A 24,351-nucleotide genomic window follows, 5' to 3' on the forward strand; every position below is an offset into this window, starting at 1 on the left:
GTTCACATATTTACTTCTGGTGGAGCACTTTGCAAAGAAAGAAATGAAGAATGTGATTAATTTTACACATATGCAGGAAAAAAACATTTTTAAGATGTTAACCCATGGCTTTGTGAGATGCCTTGACATTGTATGTCGAATATATAATTTCATCAAGTTAATATTTATTATTCCAACAGGTACGTTAGTAATGTGTGTGGTAAAGTGGTCCAGTAGCTCTCAGAAATGAGCAATTGGGAAAAAATATTTTTTTAAACCCCTATATTGTGAAGTATTCACAACAAATGTATTAGAAATATTTTGAATAAGCAAAAATACTTATATGCAGACAGGAAGCATTAAAAATTTTAAAAGCACGCAACACTGCAGCTATATTCTGTTTGGACCTTATGGAGGTTGCTGCCTATAAGGACCTGGAAATCTGTCCTGGTTTGTCCAAACACACCAGCTTAGGAGAGGAGAAGTTTAATTGGCTAACCTAACAAGAAATCTGTGATAATTGTAGTTTGCCGAGATGTATTTGTGGACACACAGAGCTCAAACTCAAAGATTAAAGCCCCTTTTACTTGGATTCCTCCAGTAGAATTTCAACCAGGCCAATCAGAAGAAGTTCTGAACGATGAAGTTGAATTTCCACACCATTTTAGAATTGCAGTCTCCCTGTAGTTTTAGCAATGGCTACAGAGGAAGTGAAGGAAGTTGTTCAGTCCGTGTCGGTCACGCTTGCGAACATTAAATTAACATCAACCGCCATCAGGTTTGTATTGGCACTTCAATTTTCGCAGTGAAGGATAACAGTTTACAGTGCAGGCAACTTCCAGTAGGCAACTTCATAGTATCAAACTGCCAAAACACATAAGTCACAGGAAAAATTAGCAATTGGCTCAAATTTAAAGCTTCAACAGAGGCCACGCCTCCAGGAAGCAATCGTTTCTCCATAGCCAAGAGGCCAGATCCTCTGGATCAGGGGTGTCAAAGTCAAATGGACGGAGGGCCAAATAAAAAATTTAGCTACAAGCCGAGGGCCGGACTGATCGAATGTTCATTGAAATTTTTTTAAATGACGCATATAGTCTAGTGAACCTAATTGAACCTACTGAAAACCTAACAAATATATTCCAATATGAGCAGATAAATAAAGCAATATTTTCTTATGCCTCTGTCAGTAATCTTTAATTTTCAACAGACATAACTGAAATATTTTTAAAATATAATTGGATTGAAATACAATAAAATAAAGTGCAAAAATCTATTAATCAAAAACAACACTTTCATCAAGGAGAAGTAACATGCAGTGAAAACAAATATTAAACTTTAACTTTTAAACTTGAACTGAGTAAAAACTCTAAATATGTGATTGCACAGTAATGTTCACTTGTTTGAGGTTGAGGGTGATACTTGGTGGTGTCCCATCTTTTCCACAAGTTCATCAATGTTCGGGGTAAGGCTCTGAGCTGAGGAAATCATCAGAATTGAGTGAAGGTGTTCAGCAGTAAGTCGACTTCTGTGTAATGTTTTGTTCAGGTTCATCAAAGAAAACAGTTGTTCACACAGGTATGTGCTGCCAAACATAGACAACGTTTGAGCAGCCTGGATGCGCAGCTGGGGCATTGTGTCGGGGAGGAAACGGGCAAACTCCGCAGCATCTACTGCCGCATATTTTGCTCCATTTGGAGGTTTGGTGGTGATTTGGCTTTTTTGAACATAGCCTGTCGAGATTTGAGGCCTCGTTTTAATTCCTCGGCCTTCTGTAGCCTTTGTTCCATGTCCATATTCTTGTTTTTGTCCGCGTGTTTCATTTCATAATGTCGTCTCAGATTATACTCTTTCAGTACCGCCACACTTTCTCCACACAGAAGACACACAGGTTTTCCAGCTACCTCCGTGAACATATAGACTCCGACTCCCACCTTGTTTGAAACCCCCGGTTCTCAGTGTCCACCTTCCTTTTTGCCATTTTTGATGGGTATCTGAAAGTTAATTTTACAGTTATGCTTACGACTGCTGTGCTAATAACCCTTCTAGACCGGACGTGTCGCCGGCGACACATCTAAATTTGCAGTACCTAATTCCGCCACACGTAGCGCTAAGTGGAAAAATTCCAACGGTTTCTGAAAGGGGAGACGTTGCACTTTCCAGCAAGTATCGGGTTAATACGGTAACTTCGCAGCTGCAGCGAGTGTAATTAATCCGGGGGGCACTCGTTTAATAGACGGTATATTTCGCCAATAACTTGGATATTGAAAGTTCCGGTTGTTATGGATACATGGGTAAGTACATCATCTCACAGAACATTTAAAGAACTACTTACAGTTCAAATAAGGAAGATATTTTTTTTCAGACGGGGTGCCGGCTTGCTGCGGTCTGCGGGCCGGTTCTAATAATAAATCAAGATCATCCCAGGGGCCGTAAAAAAAATCTTCTCGCGGGCCGGATGTGGCCCGCGGGCCTTGACTCTGACATATGTGCTCTGGATGAACCAAAGCGTAGAACAAGGGCCTGGTTTTCAGCAGACTAGCTATGACGGAACATTTTAATGGTTTTGAAAGTGCAGCTTTTTAAAACCTGGATGCACCTTGATAATAGAGCCCAGTTCAGAGACAGCAACTACTTAACTAGTATAGGAACCAAACAGAACAAACCTCCCTCTGATTGAGTGCTTAGCGTTTGCATGAAGAAAACAGAAGCTTCTGTTAAAACTTTGTGGTCGGTGGTAACTTCACTCCATGGTAGTTATTTGCAATAAGTGGAGGTAATTCCACTTATTGCAAATTGATAATATTCATACAACCAGTTGCAGAAATTCACCACAAAGTAGACACGGAGAGGACGTGTAGCCGTTGTTTTAGTAACACATTTAAAATGATAAAAATACATTTATTAAAAAAAAAAAACAAACAAACATGCATACCATCTCATTACTAATGAGACATATGGTTGAGATAAAATCTGAAATACAGTACGCATGAAAAGGCTCATTATTTTGGCCTTGTTCATACTGAGTTTCAGTTCTTCTCCTGAAGCAGGTAGATAATCAGCTTAAAACGGCACATAATAAAGTGAGGCTCAGATTGTGTTGAGAAAAAAAAAAAAAAACTGTTTTAGATGTTTCATGCGTCCTGGAAAATCTATTGCTACATGATCCATGTCCCCCCCCCAGTGAAGGTAAAATATGTCACCCCACATGCTTCAACATTCTCTTTGGTAATGTAGTGAGGAATCTCAGACGGGTGCATCATGTAGCTAAACTCAACAGGTTGAGGCTGCTCAGTGCTTTCAAACAACCGTACTGAATCCCACTGTGCAACACTTTAACTTCACACCAGCTTACAGCTGGTCTATAATGTACAACTGCATTTCTTTTCCCTTCTAACTGGATTATTACCTGGTGTTCTACACCAACCCTCATCCTTTTTAAGGCCCATTCTGTTCCTAATCCACATCGTCTTGTGGATTAAGACTAAAAAGTGACCATTTTCAAGTATTCATGTACAAATCAAGCGATCAAACTATTAGGTTAATGAACCGAATACCCATAGCCTGAGTAAATAGGTCTGCAGAAAGAGCCAACGTCTTAGTACAAAAGGTGCAACATTCCAAAAATACAAGACAGACTTCATCACCCTGAAGACTTTGTTTGGGTGTTATCAGCTGCAGGTCCACCAGCAAGACCCCGTTCAGCAGTCTGGGGATCAGTAAGGTCATCTGGCTCATCCTTTCCCCTCAATCCCTCCTCTTCTAACATTTCTTCTCTGTCAAAAAACTCATGCTGATCCCATGGATGGTCCTGGCCTTCACACACTTCAATCCCAGAATCCCCAGTGAAGCGCCGATACCGGCCTGCTGTTGAGTCCTTATTAGGGCCGTTGGTACTGCTGGAATAGAACTGCGTCGTGTCTGGAGCCCCACTAAGTGCTACGTTAGCGTCACATGGAATGGAGACGGCCGAGTGGGGGCTATAGACTTCCTCAGGAGGGTCACAGGATGGCGGTACCAACTGGAGAGGTGTGTAGGGAGGTGGAGGGGTTGCTGGTCGGTTGACTGTCTCTTCATAGGCTGGTAGCAGATAAACAGGCAAAAGTCCTGCAGAAGACAGTGTTACAGGTACATATGTTAGTATGTGTGCAGATTAATGCTAAATAGCTAAACACATTTAATTAAACATGCTGACCACACGGGCCTGGTGAGCTTGTTAAACGACAAGGCAGAAGGAGATGGACCAGTCCTGGACTTCTGTTTTAATTGGTGCAAAACATTAAAATTTGTTTTGAACACAAAATTAATAAATTCAGGAAGCTTCAGTTGTTTTCCCCAACCATCATCGATGAAGAGCAGATTCAGACACAATATGGGCAAGGTTCTGGACTGTCACTTAAACTGGGAATACTGGGCTGACCTTATTAGCACTGTGGTTCAGCAGAGACTGCACTTTTTAAAGACAATGTTTATTGTTTTTTTGGAGTCAATGACTCAACGCTTGTAATGTTTTATTCTGCTTCCATTGAGAGTATTTCAACCTTTGGTAACGTCTGTTGGTTTGGCAACGCGACCACAGCCAGCAAACATTTAGGAACCACTCTGCCAAGCATGGAAAAAATATACATGTTCCAAGGAAGGCAAACAAGATTGTAGCAGACAATCCCTTGAAATCCTCATTTGAGACACTTCTTTCAGGACGACGGTACAGCCTTCCTTTATTCCCAAGAACAGGACAAAATTTCTTCCACACCACAATTAGTCATTAAATCATTAAACAGTAAAAAGGTACCATAAATTAGTGCGATTGAACTTTGCTGCTGTTAGTGATGTATGTCTTTTATTCACTGCTAATGTCATGTTTGTGTGTGTATGTTAGATGTAAATGCCTGCTGGCAATGCTGCAAACCAATTTTCCTACTGGGGTCAATCCGTCCGTCCGTCCGCCTTGGTATTAGAGTACTTTGACTGCATGATGGACATCACTTATATTCTCTGTGCATCTTTGTTTTCCACATAAACAAAGTGTAGCAGTGTAGCAATCCAAACATGTGCATTCCAAAGGCGGATTCAGCGACTGTGTGCAGGAACAGCCAGGGCCCAGGAGGACTGCAGAGTGTTGTCCAGGGCTTTGCTCAAGAACACGCAGCACTTTGCAGACTGGATGAAGCAAGACACATTACCTCTCTCACCAGTACTGCCTAAAATGTTAAGAAAATTCTGAAACCTGGATTATCCTCAAAAGATTTCTATATGTGCTTACAATTAAGGGATTATCTTTTATCACACAAAGAATGGCCTACCTTGAAACAAAATACATTACCTTTAGAAATATTTCTGATCAAATGTGTGGAGGAAAATAATAAGAGGAAGATTATATCTAATCTATATAAACACTTACAGATGCATTTCTCTGGCAGTTCTATAGATATAAAGCAAAAGTGGGAACTATAAATGAATATTGTTATTGAAGATGAGGAGTGGGAAGAGATTTGTGAAAAAGGTTTTAAGATCACCGACAGTCCAGGTTGGAAGGAATTTGACTGGAAATTAAGAATGAAATTCTTCAAAACACCTTTCAGTATTTCAAAATATGACAGAAATGCTACAAATGTGTGTTGGAGGAATTATCAGATTGGGGATCACACTTCTTTCTTTGGGACTGCCCAGTACTGATTCCATTCTGGCAGGGGGTTCAGAATGGTAACATGAACTTAAAAATACTTACGTTCATGTTACCACTGAACCCCCTGCATTATATACTGGGTTAGACCCCAGGAGAAGATATTGGGGAAAAAGGAAACCCAGTTACTACAGATTCTGCTACTAGTAGCAAGAAAAATTATAACTTTGTCTTGGCTCAAGCTTTTGCCTCCCACCCTTCAACAACGGCAAGAAAGATTGAAGAATGTGTACATAATGGAAAAGATAACAGCAAAACTTCACTTAAAAATGGACATTTTTCTGAGTGTTTGGACCCCAGCTATTTCCCACTTTGGATGGCCACTTTGATAAAGATGCTAAGTGTTATAAAAAGCTGCTAGTCCCCTTGATATGTCTCTCTCTTTTAATGAAAGACACTGGATATGTACATTTCTCTTTCATGTGAGCCCATGAGGACCTCTCAAAGAAATGTCAATTGCCGAAATGGACTTAAATCTTTGTCGAGTCCCCTCACCCCCTTTGTTTTTTTTTCTTTATGTAAGCGCATGTATAAATATACATATGTACTGTATGTTGGATTCATAATATTCTTAAATAAAGAATGTTAAAAAAAAAATTCTGAAACCTATGCAATATTTCTTTTTGCGCTTGCATATGGCCTGCTGTCTGGGTTCAAAACTTAACATAGTATATGACTGGATGGACCTTTTTAAAACCTACTCTACGTAAAGGTAACAAAGTCCACAAGCGGTTTCAGGTGCACAACTTACGAAGATAGAGGGGCAGCTGAGAGTTGTTGTGAACCTCCCTGTAGGCAATCAGGTTGATCTCGTTCTGCCGGCGCTGCTGCTGGAAATGCTGCTTGGCTCGCCAGTGTTGACACACGCAAAAGCCTGTCAGGATAATAATTGCAGCCCATACAAGCCAGAACCCTGAAGAGTAATCAGAGGGCACCAAGGAAACATATTAATGTGTAGCTCATAACTGGAATGGCATCATAAAATGAACTTCGGCAGGACTCTAAACTTTAGGCAAGTACTCAAATGTACTAAAAATATGAGTTCTCTGTTTAAACAAACTCAAACTTACAATTGAATTTAAATTTATTTGCGAAAAAGCTGCAAAATTATAGTATCTATTCTGAATCCTGCAAACTGCGGTTGACATAACTTCATCTTCTAAAACTGTAATCAGCGAACCTCTATTGCATGAAAGGCTGTAATGTACTAGGGTGAGTGGATGGGGAAAAATTTTAAATCTTGTAAAGCTTTTTGCAGAAGCTCCATAGAGGCAAAAATTAAGAGTACATGTGTGGACAGATCACCAGATTATGACTTTACAGTAAAACCAGTAGTAATAGTAAGCAAGTGTACAACAAGCCAATTTATCAGTCATGACAATCTTTTTCCAGTATATGCAGAAAACTCCAAAGAATTATTATTTTTGAATACAGAAGAAAGAGAAACGTCATTATTAGTCTACTTATAACAGGATTGTCTTTGGACAGAAAAACACACACACATCGCAAATAAAACCTTGCTTTAACCTACACTGTATACCACAAACTCATTTAAACAATAAGATGCTTACTGGTTTATGACATCTTTCTCCTACTAATGTAGTAGGAAATAGAAAATTAACTTACACCACAATTCATAGACGTTACTGCAGCAGTCTGCTTGTCCACAGCAGTGGCCAGATTCACAGATGTAGCTCTGGTTGTTCACTCCTTCGCAAACGAGTCCGGCCTATTCACACAAAACAAAAAGATTCCGACTCCAAATACAAGGTTCTGAACCGGTAAGGGATGTTTTTCTTTCTTTTTTTATTTTTCCTACATCTTTGATAAGCAGCAATTATAGGCACATTTCAGTTTATACTCAAGCCTTCATCTTGCTTTATTTTATTTATTTTTTGCAGTTTCTGGTGTTTGTGTTAGACATTTGTTATAAAAAAAAAAAGAAATAGACCCTAAATTAATGAAACACCAGATGACAAGATGACGAGAATGTAAAGTAAAATGCTGAAAACATTAATGATACAGATAGAAATGAAAGCAATAAAATATATACAAAAAGCAAAAGAGTGAACCAAATATACTTTTGAAACAACTGCTACAAAACGTCATTAATTATGAGAAAACAAAATATTGAAAAAATAAGTGACCTATAAACTATAGGTTTCAATTTTTTTATTTGAGTGGCGGAAGTGGGCTTCAAATACATTCAACTACAATCATAATTAAACCTGAGATACAATTTCACTTGAGAGATTAAAAAGCAAAACCAAACAAAAACATGGGTAGGGGGTGATAATAGCCACCGCTGCTGTCAATTTTCTGAATTTAATGTAACTTTAATGTACACTCAGGACAAAACAATAGAAATCTTTAAATTGTCGCCACTACATGTTTTGCATAGCAAATCAAACGTGATACTTCTTATAAAGTATTTAACATAAAATAAAAACTTGACGTTCCTGTTTGTCTTACTGATCTATAAAGTTGGCCACAATCGTTCTCCTTGGTGAACTAAACGCAGAAGTTTAAATTCAGGTAAATTAGCTGTTTAGTATGATCACAAACCGGAAGCACAACTTGTAGCCACTAGCTAAACAAAGTTTGCCTATACACTACCGTATGAACATCTTCGCTGCCCATCACAAGCTAACACCTGTAAACATTCAAACGACAAAAGACTTCCAACAGCTGGGGCCGAGATTAGATGAGCTCTTACCTCAACATTAGCTGACGTAGCAGAACTTCCAAGTCCAGCGTTAAACTTAGGTGAAGACATGATAAAATTCACCTGTCTTTAGTAGTTTTAAATAAGTTCACTGAAGCTCGCTGTCACATATTAACACAGTCTAGCACAAAGTATGTTAAACTACGTCGGGTTCGGTGTAAATGAAGCACAGTTCGTTGTTCACATTATTGTCGGTGTTTATTTAAAGGGATTGGTTCTTTTTATTTCACTCTGACTACTTCCAAGTTCCCGACGAAGTCCTTGGGCATGTAAAAAAAACAAAAAGAGAGAGAAAGAAGAGCGTTCTTCTTCTTCTCTATAATGGGGGACCGCAAGCAACTTTAATGTTCATACTGCCACCTACTGCTCGTGAGTGTGTAGCAGCATTTTGGTTAAGGAAATTCAACTATATTGATCCACCACTCCCAAAAGTACGAACAAAAATGTTGTAAACACAGATGAATGTGGTAGATCTCTGAATATTTTTAATTAACCTTGTCTATGATATCTGGTTTCAATTTTTTGTTTTCATATCAATATGTTTACTGTTGAAGCGTTCACCCCTGACATACTTTTTTATATTCTGGGTTCTGTTTCATTGTTTTTTCTTGTATCTGCAAACAAAGATGTTATCTAAAAAATTTATACAAATGCCTTTCCTTTTTGTCATATTTCACTTTATTATAAACAAAACAGTTGAAGACAACTGTTTTTCAGGCAGTGAGCTGATGTGGACTGTCAGCTCACTGCCTGGACCGTTGACCAGCAGAGCACAGCATGTGAGGCTTCCTGACTGTATGTCCAATGTAGTAGTATGCAGTCAGGCAACAGTTCTCTCCCCTTTCCTTTTCTCTCTCTACACCTCAGATTTTAAACATAACTCGAACTACTGCTATGTTCAGAAGTTCTCGGACGATACAGCCATCAGCCGTAGGCTATGGATTGATAAGAATGACCTGAAGTACAAGGAAAACATAGACAACTTTGTTACCTGGTGTGAGCCCAACAACCTTCACATCAACAGCATCAAAACAGAGTAGATGGTGACTGACTTTCGCATGAAGTCCATACAGACATCACCAGGGAATGTCCAGGCCTTGAAGATTCAGAGTGTGGAGGAGTAGAAGTACCTGGATGTTCACCTTGTCGTGGTGAACATCCAGATTCAGGCGACTCTTGGTGTGTGCAATGAATTGTAAAAAAGCCTTTTAGGATACAGTTGTGGTATCTGCAGGATTTGGGCTGTTTATGCCTCTGGACCACACTGAGGTGGTTGGTGAGAGAAGAATCTTGGCTACATTGACATCCATCATGGACAACATCTCTCACCCCCTCTGTGTCGGTGTGCAAACTCTGAGCAGCTGTGGATGCCACAGCCTGCAGTGTTAAACTCAACACATCTGGAGGTCTTTCCTCCCCTCTGCATAAGACTTTTCAATATTTCTATTTAATGTTTTATTTAATTAACCTTTTATTGCATCTGTAGGTCCTTTTTTAATATGCTGTTGTTTATGTTGTGTTTTTGATAGTTTTATATTTAATTGGATATATTTTGTTACTCTGCTGCTGTAACAGTGAATTTTCCCACTGTGAGATTAATAAAGGACTATTCTATCTCATTCTATTATTTTTGTACAGCAGGAAAATCTACTATTTTACCACCATATGGAAATAACTTCTCTTTTTATGTATTTTCACATTTAACATGTGTTCAACACAGACATAGCACAGTTATCTTTACTTATTTACATTTACTCTGGCAACTTTTTGGAAAAAGATGAACCTTTAGGAGTAGCTTTATTACACTTTACTTTTTACTTGTACTCGAGTTATGAAGTATCATTGCTCTTTCTTGAGTAAAATGTCTGGATACTCTGCCCACTGTGAGTAACTTAATCAAATAAAGAACAAACATATTTTACCATAAATGACAGACCTGCTGCAGTTTTGTCGTTTGTTATTTGTTATTCTATTGTTATTTTCTATCAGCTGAGCCTGTTGTGCCACTTGGAAGTCATTTGAAAATACAGTAAACATTAGTATAGTAGATATTATTACTGGAAGTACTTTACAATGTTATAATATATCTTTATCTATATGTTGCTAACTGTAATGATTATGAATTAATTTTGTAGGTATTATAATGGGAAAAAAAGATTTTGAGTGTTTCTCTTTACTGAATTTGTTATTTTGTAAATATGTTGTTTATCTCCATTTCTTTTTCAGTCCTCAAAATACCAGAATTTGCACACAATTGTAGATTTTGGTCTGTCTGACAGCTTCATCTGAAAATATTGAATCGAATGTTGTGTTTACAGTTAACTCGATACTTGAATTGACGTTTTACCAAATACCTTTGTCCTTTTACCTGAGTCTTTTCTTGCACGGCTACTACTTTTACATGAGCACATCTTTTGGCTGTTGTACCAACGTTGGACATCTGACATATTAAGAAAATGCATAAAACTAAATCTCTGCACAGTAATAGTCTGTTTAGTAGTTTTACTTGCTCCTAAGAAAGCTGCAGTAATTCTGATGAATAGGCACCTTTCACCTGCCTGTCCATCGCCGTTGGATGGTTATTCTCCACAAAGCTTGGCTGGCCCCTTTGAACCTTACAGACAAGTTTTGGGGAACAAAAGCAGACAAATCACATTGTCACATTTTTCAGTCTTTCATGACCTCCTATTTAGGCACCTTTTGCCTCTCTGCATTCATGGTCCTCCAAGAAAGTCAATGGCTCCTCACATCCTATCAGGGCAAATCAGGAGGATACATGCTAATCCCCTTAATCTGCCCTTTCTCCTGCGTGCAGCCACAGGGAGAGAGGGACCACAAAGAGTAATCCTGTCAGAGAAACAATAGGATTAAGGGCCCAACCTCACAAGTGACAATCAGGTATCCACTGACTGATCTGCCAAGCAGGAGCCCTATCTGTAAAGTCCTGGCTGCCCTGTCTTCACTGTGACTTTATTTTTGTTTGGTGGGGTTAAGAGGGATGGGGGGTGCTACAGCAGGAGGGGTATTTCTTTGAGGGACTGCTGGAGGTCTGACAAGTCTGAGGTCTTCTATGCACCAGGGACCAAAGAATGACTGACAGGTAGAGGGGTAAGAGCATGGAGGGGGTTTAGTAAAGAAAGGTGGGAAATGTGTGTATGTCTGTCTGTGTGGGCACAGGTGAGGCTCAAACACAGGACAACGTTTAGTTGGCACTTCACAAATTTGAACCTCGTGGAAAAATAGCAAGGGAAAAAAGATATTGTTGAAAGAAATCAAAGATGTCTGCTGAATAACCACAAACTTTGAAAGGGGAGACGGCAAACATGTGGAAAAGAGTGCTTAGTTTGGATGAGTCCAAAATGAGCATCTTAAGCTAAAAAGATAAATGTAGTGGAAAACTAACCCTCAATATCACCTTAAAAACACTTTGGAAGGGGTGTGCATAAGAGTGACATGACACTGTCATAAACATGACATAGCGCCTGTCATGAAGATGAAAGAGTTTTCATAAATGTTTACAACTGTTGTCATGCAGTGTCATTCGATAAATAATGACCCTTTTAATGCAAAGTTGACAATTCAAATGGACTTTAAACGCAACTTTCCATTAAAAGTGTCACCATTTAGAGAATAACGTGAAGTTGATGCTTGTAATGCACTTTTAATGCAACTTTGTATTAAAAGTGTCATTATTTGCCAAATGACTTCACGACAACAGTCATAAACAATCGTGACATAACATCTTCCTAACAGATGTCATGTCAGTCTTATGCACACCCAGTAAAATAAAGTATTAAAAATATTTTTTTTTGAAAATTTGACATGAAAATATGAGTCAGTAGATGTTCAAAGATGGCAGATACAAACCAAAAGATTGGCAGCTGGACATGCAGCAAAAAGACGCTTCTATAAAGTACTGGTTGAGGGTGTTGGATACAAACTCAAGTCACAATTTACTAATTTTTAATCTTAAAAATCTTATGCTTTACTGTTCAGCTCTACTGTGAAATACACTGAAGTCTGTGTTTTGTAACATGACAGAATGTAAAAAACGTCAAGGGTTCTGAATATTTTTTCTTAATCTATAAACAGGTGTTCTGTCAGATAGCCATACATGTCAGAATAGCATACATATGGTAAGAGCGCATGCGCACGCATGCGCATTCTGCAGGAGGTCCGCCATATTGAGAGGAGTCGTCAGCTTGTCATACGCGAGAAGAGACACAATAAAAAGTAACTAAATAAATTAAATTTAATGCTGCTGCAGCTGCAGTAAACTACAAAACACGTCCTAAAACACGCCCTGTTTAAATTCACGTCCCCCACTTCCTTAATATTTTTGGGTTGGATAACATGTCTGCTAACTTGGATAGCATGTCGTGTATGAAAACGCAATTTTACCCACATTGAAACTGGGGCAAAACCAGTGTTTCACTTTTGAAAAAAATCCTTATCTACGTCATGATTCTATGTTGCTCATTAAATAAAATCATATGGTAATGACAACGTATACATGTCTGAGCTAAGCGTATGACTATCTGACAACGTATGCTGAAACGTATGCAAACGTATGCTGATCGGACAGATATAGCCATCAGTTTGTCATACGCGTATGACGATCTGACAATGTATGGCTATCTGACAGAACACAGGCAGCAAAATGAAACCCATCCGTCACAGCTGTTCCCCACACTTCTAATCTGCCTCACAGTATCAACATTTGCCCACCAGATGGCTCCACAAGTACCAATATTGTGTCTCAGTTGGTCTTCCATAAAATTCTACATCCAAAAATCAGTCCTGTTAGACTAGTCCTGGATTTAAAGAGGATCACGATTTTATTTATATATATTTGCATGTTAAATTTTCTATTTTACTCTTTTTTTGTTTGACTCAAACATATGTTGATATAATCAAAATGCAGTCAATATGTAAGTACAATGGATTGCAATTCACTTTGGCATGACTACTGATATTGTAAAGAAGAAGCAAGGATCAATTTAATGTACTAGCTAGAGCGTTAAAAGGCCAAATAATATGGTCAAGTGAAGTAACATATTTAGTCATCTGAAATCCTCAAAGCCGGATACGATATTGCTGTAGGAGATGCATTTAAATATCAATTCTCCAAAACGGCATTATTGTAAGTGGGATTGGACAAATTTATGTTTTAACTGCAAAACCAGAGGGGAGTTAAATTTTTCATAAGGGGATTTTATTTAAACACTCTGAAGTGTTATCAGATGCTAACAGGAGACATGTTGTGGTAGTGGGTAACTCGTTTGAAACACAAATAATTCTCGGTAGTATCTATGGGCCCGGCGATGGACTGGCGTCCTGTCCAGGGTGACCCCGCCTCTTACCTGTTGATGGCTGGAGGTAGGCACCAGTTCCCCTCCTCTGGATGGATCTTCATATTTTCATTTCAACCAGAAGCAGTTGGTAGGTCCTCAGACATTTCTTGCTTTTTTTATTTTATTTTTAGCAACACATCTCTCTAGAGGCTCAGCTATACTTAGAGCTGTTGTCACTTGAGGAAATAAGTAATGTGTTCACGTGATCTGGAACAAGTGGCACAACAGATCTAGATGTCTTACTCATAGAGATTTCAGGGGATTTTCTTCAAAACTCGCACCTGTGTTGAAATCAGTTTATGATTAATCACTGGTAAATTGAAAGCTACCTCAATGCTCACACAGGATATAATCTTAGTCCTAGTGTTAGCTCTCCGCTACTATTCGTGGTGTTTGGAGGTCTAAAAATGAACAAGAAAATGTACTCGAAATGTTTTTCATTGCCTAATATGTTTTGTGACACTTTGTGACTTGGTAACTTTATTTATTTATTTAGTTAGTGACTTATTCAGTTTTCACTGCAGTTTCAATTAAAAAGAAGCAACTTAAACTTATAAACTAACCAGGGTGAGTGGCAACCGCAACATCATAGGAAGGCTAAAAAGGATTATGACCCTGTTTATTGTAGTTCATATGCCAATGAGTCTTTTATGTGGTGATTGCAAAATTTTAACCAAAAACTCTAGCACTGCAATCAGATCCTAATTCAGTATAATTAATGAGCACCAGACCCTGTCCCTGGGAGACAAGCCTTTTCTAACAAAGGAAGATAGTTTAGCATATTATTCTCTCAAAGACACAACCGGAAGTTATTCTGAGAGGCATTCGACAAAATCGAATGGACTTATCTGTGTACAGCTTTAAAGCAATTTGAACTTGGGCCAAATTATTGTAAATGGATCAAAATTCTCTACTCAAGACCCAAAGCTGCAGTCCAAACAAGTGGCTTGATTATTGAAAATCACATTATTTTCAACTACATAGAGGTGAAAGGCAGTAGTGGGATTAAGGCTACGTACATCCAGGTGTGAAATAAATCACAATTTTTGTGCCAGATTATCTTCTTTTGCTGTTATCTGATTCAGTTATTGGCATGCCTCCTCTTCTTTATTTGTTGAAGGAATTTAGTAATGGGCTAAAATCTATCAAAATCCTTGTTATTTTACAAACATTTGCCCTTTAAAATTGAAAAGGATAAATGTACTTTTCCAGGAATAGACATAGGAGGTTCAAGGCTATATTTTGATGTAATTGGAAATATGCACTATATTGCCAAAAGCAGTGATGGCATAGTTACTTTGAAAAAGTAACTTAGTTAGATTACTGACTACTTGATTTGGAAAGTAACTAAGTTACATTAAAAGTAACTTTTTAGTTACTTTCAGCAGCTGCTAACAACAACGCTCCACCTCCTGTGAAAATCTCATTGATCTTTGCCAATACTTAATTGTAAGCTATTTTATAATGGTAACATCAACAATGTGTCTCCAGTGATAAGGTTGAACTGAAGAGGAGATTGTTTAATGGTTACAACAGTACCAAAAAACAAAAAAAAACAAAACAAAAAAAAAAAACCTGAGTAGTTTGTGTGGTCCACTGTTGTCTAGAAAACTCTAAGGATTTTAAAGTTCCCCTCCTTCCCCCAGCCTCCAGGTTCTGCGTTAGGGCCCTGCGTTTGGTGTCGCAGCGCACAGAGCTCCTCCTGCAGCTCCACAGCTCAGATGGCTGCACAGATTTGTGACACTTATCTTAATATTAATAATTATAACGGTGTTAAGTTACTATTATAACTATTGGCAACTACGGACACGTTTATTCGTGGCTGTTTTCATGTTTATTGCGCTGTTCATATTGGTCTCGATGTTTGCAGTTTTCTGGAGCGCAACGCGATGCTCGACGTCATTCAGAGGTAATACATTAACTTGACATTAACAAAGACACAGCGGGACGGCTCATCCGGGAAATGAACAGGGAGAGACTGAGTAAGACTCCCTCAATGACGGACAAATTCTGGGATTTATTATGAGTCTCTGATTATTTCTAAGCCCAAATGAGCAACTTCACGTTCAAAAACGAGCCCAAAAAGGCGCAACCAGCAACTCATTAAATTTGCAAGCGACTTTAAAAAAATGAAACCCAAAGCCGCTTATAATAATCGGACTTGGCGACAGAAACTCAAAATAGTTCCAGTTTTTCCACCAACAAAATGCGCATCTCCCTCCATTGTTTACATTAGAGACGTCGGTCACTCGACAAGACGCGTAGCGGAAATACGATGAAATAAAAGAAGATAGTAACGCAAAGTGATTTTGATAAGTAACTGTAGTCTGACTACTGGATTTGAAATAGCAACGCGTTAGATTACTCGTTATGGAAAAAAGTGGTCCGACGTTACTGACATCGCTGATCACGGATAAGTTTATCACGTTCCCTCCCTACTGAATTACTTATGTTGATGCCAGTCCTACATATACATATTCATATACCTAGGTCTTACCTTTGATCAGTCCAGTAGTTTCACTAGAACGGTGTAGGTTTGAGTTGGGCATGTATTTCGACACCCAACTCGTTTTCAATCTCTGTTCTCATCTGAAGGCCACATGAAGTTTGGAGGTCTGTAGTGCAGAAAGTTGGTGACCTCTTCGCACTATGCACTTCAGTACCCACTGACCTCGCTCTGTCAGTTCACATGCCCTAACATTTCCTGGATGAGTTCCTGTCGTTCCCAAACACTTCCATTTTCTTATAATACAGTTGACTGTGGAATATTTAGGAGCGAGGAAATGTCACGACTGGATTTGTTGCACAGGTGGCGTCCTATCACCGTTACACGCTGGAATTCACTGAGCTCCAGAGAGCGAGCCATTCTTTCACAAATGTTTGTAGAAACAGTCTGCATGGCGAGGTGCTTCAGTTTATACACCTGTGGCCATGGAAGTGACTGGAACACCTGATTCTGATCATTTGGATGGATGAGCAAATACTTTTGGCAATATAGTTTATCTGACACTGAAGCAGCATTGTCCATAACAGGACAGATAAACGCCATAAAAATGACTAAAACACCCAGGTTTCTTTATTTCAAATGATTTGGTATTTTCTTCTAAAGTCCTATTTTGTCCATCTAGACTGACAAGTCTCATCATTTATATGAAATAAAAAACCTACACATATCAAAAAGGCTATTTTTGAGAGAGCTACATCTGAGGGAGGGTTTGGTTTGCGTTATTTTTTATTCTATTATTGGGAAAATAATATTGTTAACTTAACATGCTGTGCGTTATCAATCTGGAAGGGTCCAACAGCATGTTTCCATGGTGATGCCATGGGTTTGTCAAGAGGATCACTTGCCCTAATCCCTTCAAAGGCTCCTTCTGGATTGATACTGCCTCTCTTAAGTGTTGGAAAGAAAAGAGTGTGCTTTGTTATCTGCGAAGAGGGCAGATTGTGCACATGATGTTTATGTGTTTAGGGTTTTGACTCATAGCCTCAAGGTTGTGGATTTGCTCTTTACAACCAGGTTCCAACAGGTTTTCCTAGCTTTTCCTGTCTAGTTTTTGAAAATCTTGTGGTGTACTTAACTTTACCAGGCAAGTCCTATTTAAGTGATGTATTGATTGAGAAGAGGTGGGGCCAGAGACAATAAATTCAGGTGTGATAAACCACAGTTAAGATATGTTTTAGCCAGAGAAGAGGAAATCACTTTCTCACACATGGCCATGTAGGTGTGGATTTTTTCCCCCTCGTCCTTAAGAATAAACACCTCCATTAAAAACTGCATTTTAGTTTAGTTGTTTTGTCTTTGACTAATATTCAAATTGTTTTCCTGATGTTCTGAAACATAAAATGTCATTTTAACTTAAAAAAAACTGGGGGGAAAAAAAAAAGAATAGACCTCTTTATTGGTTTTTATAAGTGTTAACAGTCTTTGTTTGTGTGCGTATGTGTGTGTGTCATCTGATGTGAGCAGGTTGCTGTCTGAAGTCCAAGGAGTGCAGGGCAGTGGCCAGAGCTGCGTACAGGTGAGAGCTGCTGAATCTCAGACAGTATATCGGGCTGCTCACAGAGTCAGAGCTCAGCTGGAAGAACTGCAAGAAAAGAAAAAAGTGTTTTGTTAAATTCTAAGGATGCCTTTAAAGGATGAAGTATTTCCATTAATTCATAGAACAGACTGTCTGACAGGATCACATGAGGATCACACCTGCAAGCATTTGGTTTGCCGTTTGTCCCAAATACGGACCACACCGTAGTATGACGAGCCGCTGGCTATCATGTGATTTCCATCTGTCTGGATGCAGTAGAGAGCACTGTCATGAGGCTCCTCCCACTCCATCACACACTTTCTGTTGAAAAAAAAGGGAGACGTTTTATTAGGTACTGCACTTTCACACACATGCTTGAACTTCTATACAAACTTACAAAGTTAAAACTATACAATATATTAAGTATTAATACTTAATACTTCAGTATTAAGTTTGCACTTAATACTGTGTATTAAGCATAAACATTTTAGTAACTGCATTTATGACTAAACGCAGTTTTCGTAACCCTGTTCTAACTTTAACTAAAACTTAATTCACACCAAATCTCTAAATTGCACGGTAGAACTGCATAAAAGTGAGGACTGAGAAAGGGTTCTTACTTTCCACGAATGACCTCACTTTGTTGTAAAATATTAAGGAAGTGGTCCTTTATATATAGCACAAACAAGTATCCACACACACCCACGTACACGTTTTGAAATTATGGCTAAGCATTTCTAATTTAAAAAAAAAAGAGGGATGTAAAAGTCAAAGACTTTGCCTTTGGGAACATTAATAAAAATCCAAATCTAAACGTGCCTCCTTTCTGTTTTGTCACGATGTTCCCTCTTTGCATCAGTATTGTGCTTTAGGTAACAACATCAAAAATGACCATTCAGTGCCTTTTGTCCAGGCCTGGTCCTGTAGAGGGTTTGGGTAGCATGACAAGAATGAAGAGCAGCTCTCTGAGATTCTTAGCCTGACCCAGAAGGTTCCTGTGCCGTGGACGAGATCCTGCCTTGTTCCGGTACCAAAGTGAGCTCACACATCACTCCTTAATGACTAGGTTGCTTAGGAACTCCTATTGGTCCACTTGAGTAAAGAGAGAAGCACATATCAGGACCCTGTGCAGTTTGCTTCTTGCTCATGGAGTTGGAGTTGAAGACGCCACCATAAACCTCCTTCAACAAACCCACTGTCATCTGGACAAAGCAGGCAGCACGGTGAGGATCATGTTCTTTGATTTCTCCAGTGCATTTAACACAATTCAGCCTGATCTGCTTCGTCAGAAACTCCAGAAGACACAGGTGGAACCTCAACAATCACCTGGATCAATGACTACCTCACAAACAGACCACAGTTTGTAAGACTGAAGGACTATGAAGGATAACACAGGAGCACCACAGGGCTCTGTACTCTCCCCATTCCTTTTCACTCTGTTCACTTCAAACTTCCAGGATAAGTTTGACTTCTGTCATTTACGGAATTACTCACATGACTGCAGCCATCAGGTGTACCATAGACACGCCTCTATTGTTACTTTTACACCACATGAGTCAAACTCAAATCGCCGAGGCTTTTTATGTGGCCCTCTAGACTCTACGTTACATCAATAAGTCCCTGCAGTTTTTCACAAATCTACAAAAGTTGTAAAACAAAATAATAAATGAATAAAATCAACAGATCCTCACATATTTTTTCTGATTTCACTGCATTTTCTCCTCAAAACTGGTTAAAAACGTTGAGCTTTTAACCAAAAACTCAACTGCTGCTTCAGCCTTACTTGATGCCAAGTTGTAGTCCACGATCGATGTGGCGATTAATAAAAAGTCACATTTAACGTCATACATTAGCGTGAGATTCCTTACAAATATTCCTAAATTAACACCACAAAATCTATGATTTTCATTGCAAAATAATTTTTTTTTTAAATCACAAAATCCTGAGTGGATCAGCATGAAAAGTTGTTCAATATTATTTAATTTTAAGAAACACTTACTGAATGCTGAAACAAACATCTGTTTACTGATATTTTAACAGTTTAATTGGTTTCATCCACACATTCTGGCACAACCGGCCCTTTAAGAGCAGTCAGATTTTTGATTTGGCCCGAAATGAAACTGAGTTTAACACGCCTGTTTTACACTAACTCTGCCTAGAACTAAAGTCTCAAAAAAGAGCTCTGTAAAGAGCAATTTGATACATGCTGCCTTCTGAAATCACATGAATTGGTGATCATAAAAGTTTAAAAAGAATCTTTAAAAAAATACATAAAATAAATAATTAAATAATATTGAATTGGCCGGATTGAGTGAATTTATATAGGCAGTGAAGATTGTTACGTCTTGTTTCTAATTTATCTTTGAAATTGTTGAAGCGGTCAATATATAATACAGGTCAAATATACTTGGAGAATAAGAGGTGGCTAATGAAAGAAGTCAATGCAAAGTCCTCACAAGACATGAAAGCCAGAAGGTGTGTGCGCTTAGCAGAGCAGAGCAGGTCAGTGGTTGAGGTTTAGAGAGGGGACGTATTTTAAGGACGAGTATTTTCTTCCAGTAGACATCAATCCTCCATTAGAGCAGCCTCATCAATAAGTGATGGGGAGACATCAGGAGCAGACAGTGGGGCTGTACATGGATCTTATGCACAATGCACTCTCTAATTTTAGTTGACCTCTAACAGGGAGGTCACCAACTTGCTCCTCAGGGTAAAGGACAAAAAGAACGCAAAGCCAAAATGTGGCTGTGTTTTCTTGTACATGTGCACAATTTTTACGCAAATCTTTGCATAGTAACATTTGTGGAAAATGTTTCTACGCAAATGTTCTGCTTTTGCAAAGGAGACAATGTAGATTTGAGGAAAAAAGGGTTTAGATCAAACGCTATTTCCAACATTGGAGAAGAAGTGGAAATGGTTGAGGAATATAAATATCTCAGTGTTCATCATCTGGACAACAGACTGGACTGGAGATGCAGCAGTGAAGAAGGGACAGAGCAGACTGGACTTCTTAAGGAAGCTAAGATGCTTCAAGGTTTGCAGTAAGATGGTGCGGATTTTCTATAAATCTGTTGCTGAGAGCATCATCACTTTTACCGTTATCTGCTGGGACCTGAGAAGGTTCAACAAGCCAGTAAAGAAGAATGGTTCTGTTCTGGGGACAACTGTGGAACCTGCAAAAAAGGATTCTTCACAAGATCGAGAAAACTATGGACAACCCTGACCATCCTTCATAAAACTGTCAGAGGAAATCCATCCAGTCAGAGGCTTCTTCAAATTTGTTGCAATACAGACCACTACAAGAGAGGTTTTTATGGCTGCCTACAGGTACCTGGGAGGACCAAAGTAAAGTTGTCAACAGAATAAAATCCTTAAAACTGATTACCGGACCATCAAAGACCACATTGACTGAAGTGGTTCAAACCGGTAAAATTTGACGTGGTTTGACTAAATGGACACTATTTACGGGAACAGACCAGCAAGCAGTGAGAGGGAGCGTTGACTCTGGCGTACTTCACTCTGAGGAAGTTTGCATGTAATGGACCTCACCAAGCTCCACCCACAACCGACCTAGAAAATCCCACGTGGCCGCAAGTCTCACAAACAAAGCCTCGTTGTTTCTATGTAAACATGGCATCTTCCACTTCGACTGATTCTCTGCAGTGTATTTCGGACTCAATAAGTGCATCATTTCTACCGGATTTTCACAATATATCAGCTACTACAATGGACAGAGGAACTAACAAGTTCATGTCATGTTTTTGGATGAGATCAAGGTGTTTGAGCCACGCGATGCCTCCAACATGTCACAGCAAAATGCTTTCGCTCAATGAGGAAAACGGCAGATTCACACACCCCCCACATCAATATAGCTATGGACAAGATCACTGATGCCTACAAGCCTGGGTAAGTCGGACATTCATCGTTTTGTAGGTTACTTTTGAAATCAGTGGGTGATTCCTGTGGTTTGTTGGCAAATGTTTGAGTGTGTCTAGGCCTGATACATTGTTCTTGGTGCTAGAGTGGCTAACACGAGGAACAGTTTAGTCCAAAGCCTTTTCTGCTAAAATAAAATCTTTAGTGTATGTCAGATACAGTACACATTTCATATTGATCTGTTTAGCTAACAGCTGCAGATCAATATGCAGCTGTTTAGCTGCACTGTGTAGCAGACAGGCTTCAAGGTGTACAAGTTGTATCAGTGCTGCTATTATGCTGTACTAAGCTAACGGGAAGCGTGTGTTTGTGAGACGGCCACCCACGTGACCACGTAGAACGGGCATCAGCCGATGAAAAGTGGCCCCCGTGGTAAGCTCCATGGAGGTGGACTCAATATGCGTGCGGTGTGCAAAAGTCAATTTTTATGACTATGTTCATGTACTCGGTGTGTTTCCCAGTAAACTGCTTGCTTGGCGGGAAACCCTGTTCACATCAAACTGTTTTGTATGCGACACTGAGAGTCGACATCATCTTGTGGACAATATGGAGTTAAATTTTGAAGCGCTTGGGTAAAGGAGAGGACCACGGCTGAAGATGTGGTTGTGGGACATGCAGGAGTATTTCACGAGAAATGTATGAAACTGGTACTCTCGTTTATGCAATATCGGATGGTTCTGCACAACTAAGAGAACATGCACAGTATCCCTCGTTATGTGGAAACCTTAAATTGCATTTTGTCGTAAAATCCCTATCCAGAGAAAGATATTCTTCCACCTCTCTTTATTTAGACTGGTTATAGGAGACAATGTCCTGCTTAGCTTATTGAAATAGGACATTGTTTGCTGCTTTCATTAACACATGATTATACTGTGTACAAATGTCTGTAAACATGTAAAATCAAGATTTAAAAAATTATTTGTACCTTTGCATATTCAAATTTCACAATCAATGTGTTTGTTTCTGGCAGAAAATGAGGCAGACATAGCTCAAAAGAATCAATTTATGAAGTTTAAAAATAACATTCCTATTTGTATTAACATTTTAACAAATACATTGAACATATTTATACCCTCCTCAATAGTCAATGTAAAATTCTATATCAGCATTACAGTAAAAGAAACACTTCTCTTACAGTAAAAGATTATTTTTGCCTCTTTGGTATTTTGTTGATTTATTTTTGGTTATTTTAGCTCCAAATCTTTGAAGTTGGGAAGTCTCTTTACCATCGGCTTAACCTTCAGCATCCTCCACCATATCTCTACCAGACTCTAGTCAGGACTCTCATTAGGAAGTCCAAAATATTAAGAATATTTCCAGTCAGAAGAAACATGCTAGTAAAATTTAAAAATCACTATGTACCGCAATCGGCCAGAGGTATGAACCACTTTGGTCATAATTGTGTAATCATGGACATAAATATTTACCTGCAGTTTTTAAATAAATAAAACATAGGTTTCACAATAGATAGTGTACATTCTATGTTAAGAGTATTATTGATTCGTCCCCTCGGCTGTTCTTGGATTTGTAGTTATTTTCTTTAAAGGCAAGCTCCAGACAACCAAAGCCTCTTGAGTGACCCTGATAGATTTTTTTTTTCTGAGGCTGCTAAGGTTCGTCCATATTAATTATTTATGCCTAAAAAAGGGGACCCCCCTCTGCCAACCTTAATGTCGGTCCCCAGAGCAATCTGCCATTCAGATCCAATTTGTCTTACTTGACTGATCCCCTCAAAAATTCCAGCCTGAAATCTTGAAACACTTGCCGTACTAAATCAATCTCCTCAAATATATGGAGGCGAAGGCTGCTGAGAAATCTTCCTTTAAAAGCAGTGACATTACTCCTGACTGAGGCCTGTGTGTGTGGAAATTAGGCAGAAAGAAACACAGCTTTCTGTCTAATTTCTTTAGGAAAACAATAATACTTGATATCAGTATGTCAATTAATTGATGAGTATTTTAAAATTCTAAAAAAAAAAAGGGTAACATTGTAACAGGTGAGAAACTATCAAGAGTTGAGATTTAAGGAGTTCGATCAGTCATATATCAGAGGTGGGACCAAGTCACTGTTTTGCAAGTCTCAAGTCTTTGTCCTCAAGTCCGAGTCAAGTCCCAAGTCAAGAAAGGCAAAAGTCGAGTCAAGTCCCAAGTCAGGAGCTTGGAATTTCAAGTCCTTTCGAGTCGTTTTTTTTATTTTTTTAAAACAATGTTCCAAATATGCTAAATGTAAATAATAGATATATTTACATGTGTTATTTTAAAATCAAACACGCAATGCACTCATTGTAAATAAAGCCCAGTGGTTTTGAATTTGGATGTGATGGTAAAATAAATATCTGTCAGTCCAAGTGGGGTTAAATCTACAGCCAACTTCACATCTCAGTATTGCTAAAAGCATGTTGCGTGAATCAAACTTGCCAGAATCCCTAACCAAGACACAAAATAAAGTGCTGCATTATCATCCAGAAACACTCAGAACTATCCCACAGCGCTACGTTCAGGATCCTTACAATTATAAAATATTTTACTTTTACAGCAATTTCTGAAGGATAGCAAAATTACTGGATTTTGATTTGTTTTTCTAACAAAATTATAACACTTGGAGATGGTATTTCAACGTCCATCCCGCCACCATTTGAAGAGTTATAACTGAAAA

General features: G+C 38.7%; 2 protein-coding genes across 3 annotated transcripts in view; both read right to left on the reverse strand.

Annotated features, from left to right (window-relative positions):
- Positions 1-2,827: 2,827 nt before the first annotated feature.
- On the reverse strand, positions 2,828-8,699 carry wbp1la (WW domain binding protein 1-like a). Its single transcript, XM_044137138.1, has 4 exons — positions 8,376-8,699; positions 7,286-7,388; positions 6,411-6,572; positions 2,828-4,083 (listed from the first exon to the last, which is right to left on the reverse strand). Exons 1-4 carry the CDS (start codon positions 8,433-8,435, stop codon positions 3,620-3,622), a joined length of 789 nt encoding a protein of 262 aa, XP_043993073.1. The 5' UTR covers positions 8,436-8,699; the 3' UTR covers positions 2,828-3,619.
- An 8,922-nt stretch (positions 8,700-17,621) lies between these two features.
- fbxw4 (F-box and WD repeat domain containing 4) overlaps positions 17,622-24,351 on the reverse strand; it is a 39,688-nt gene continuing 32,958 nt past the window's right edge. For both annotated transcript variants that reach the window (XM_044137136.1, XM_044137137.1), the window contains 2 exons: positions 17,940-18,081; positions 17,622-17,826 (listed from right to left, as the gene is read on the reverse strand). In XM_044137136.1, coding sequence (XP_043993071.1) covers positions 17,692-17,826; positions 17,940-18,081 — 277 coding nt within the window. In that variant the 3' untranslated portion in view covers positions 17,622-17,691. The remainder of the gene's footprint in view (positions 17,827-17,939; positions 18,082-24,351) is intronic.

Source organism: Gambusia affinis, linkage group LG13, assembly GCF_019740435.1.
Source record: "Gambusia affinis linkage group LG13, SWU_Gaff_1.0, whole genome shotgun sequence".
NCBI classification, from domain to species: Eukaryota; Metazoa; Chordata; class Actinopteri; order Cyprinodontiformes; family Poeciliidae; genus Gambusia; species Gambusia affinis.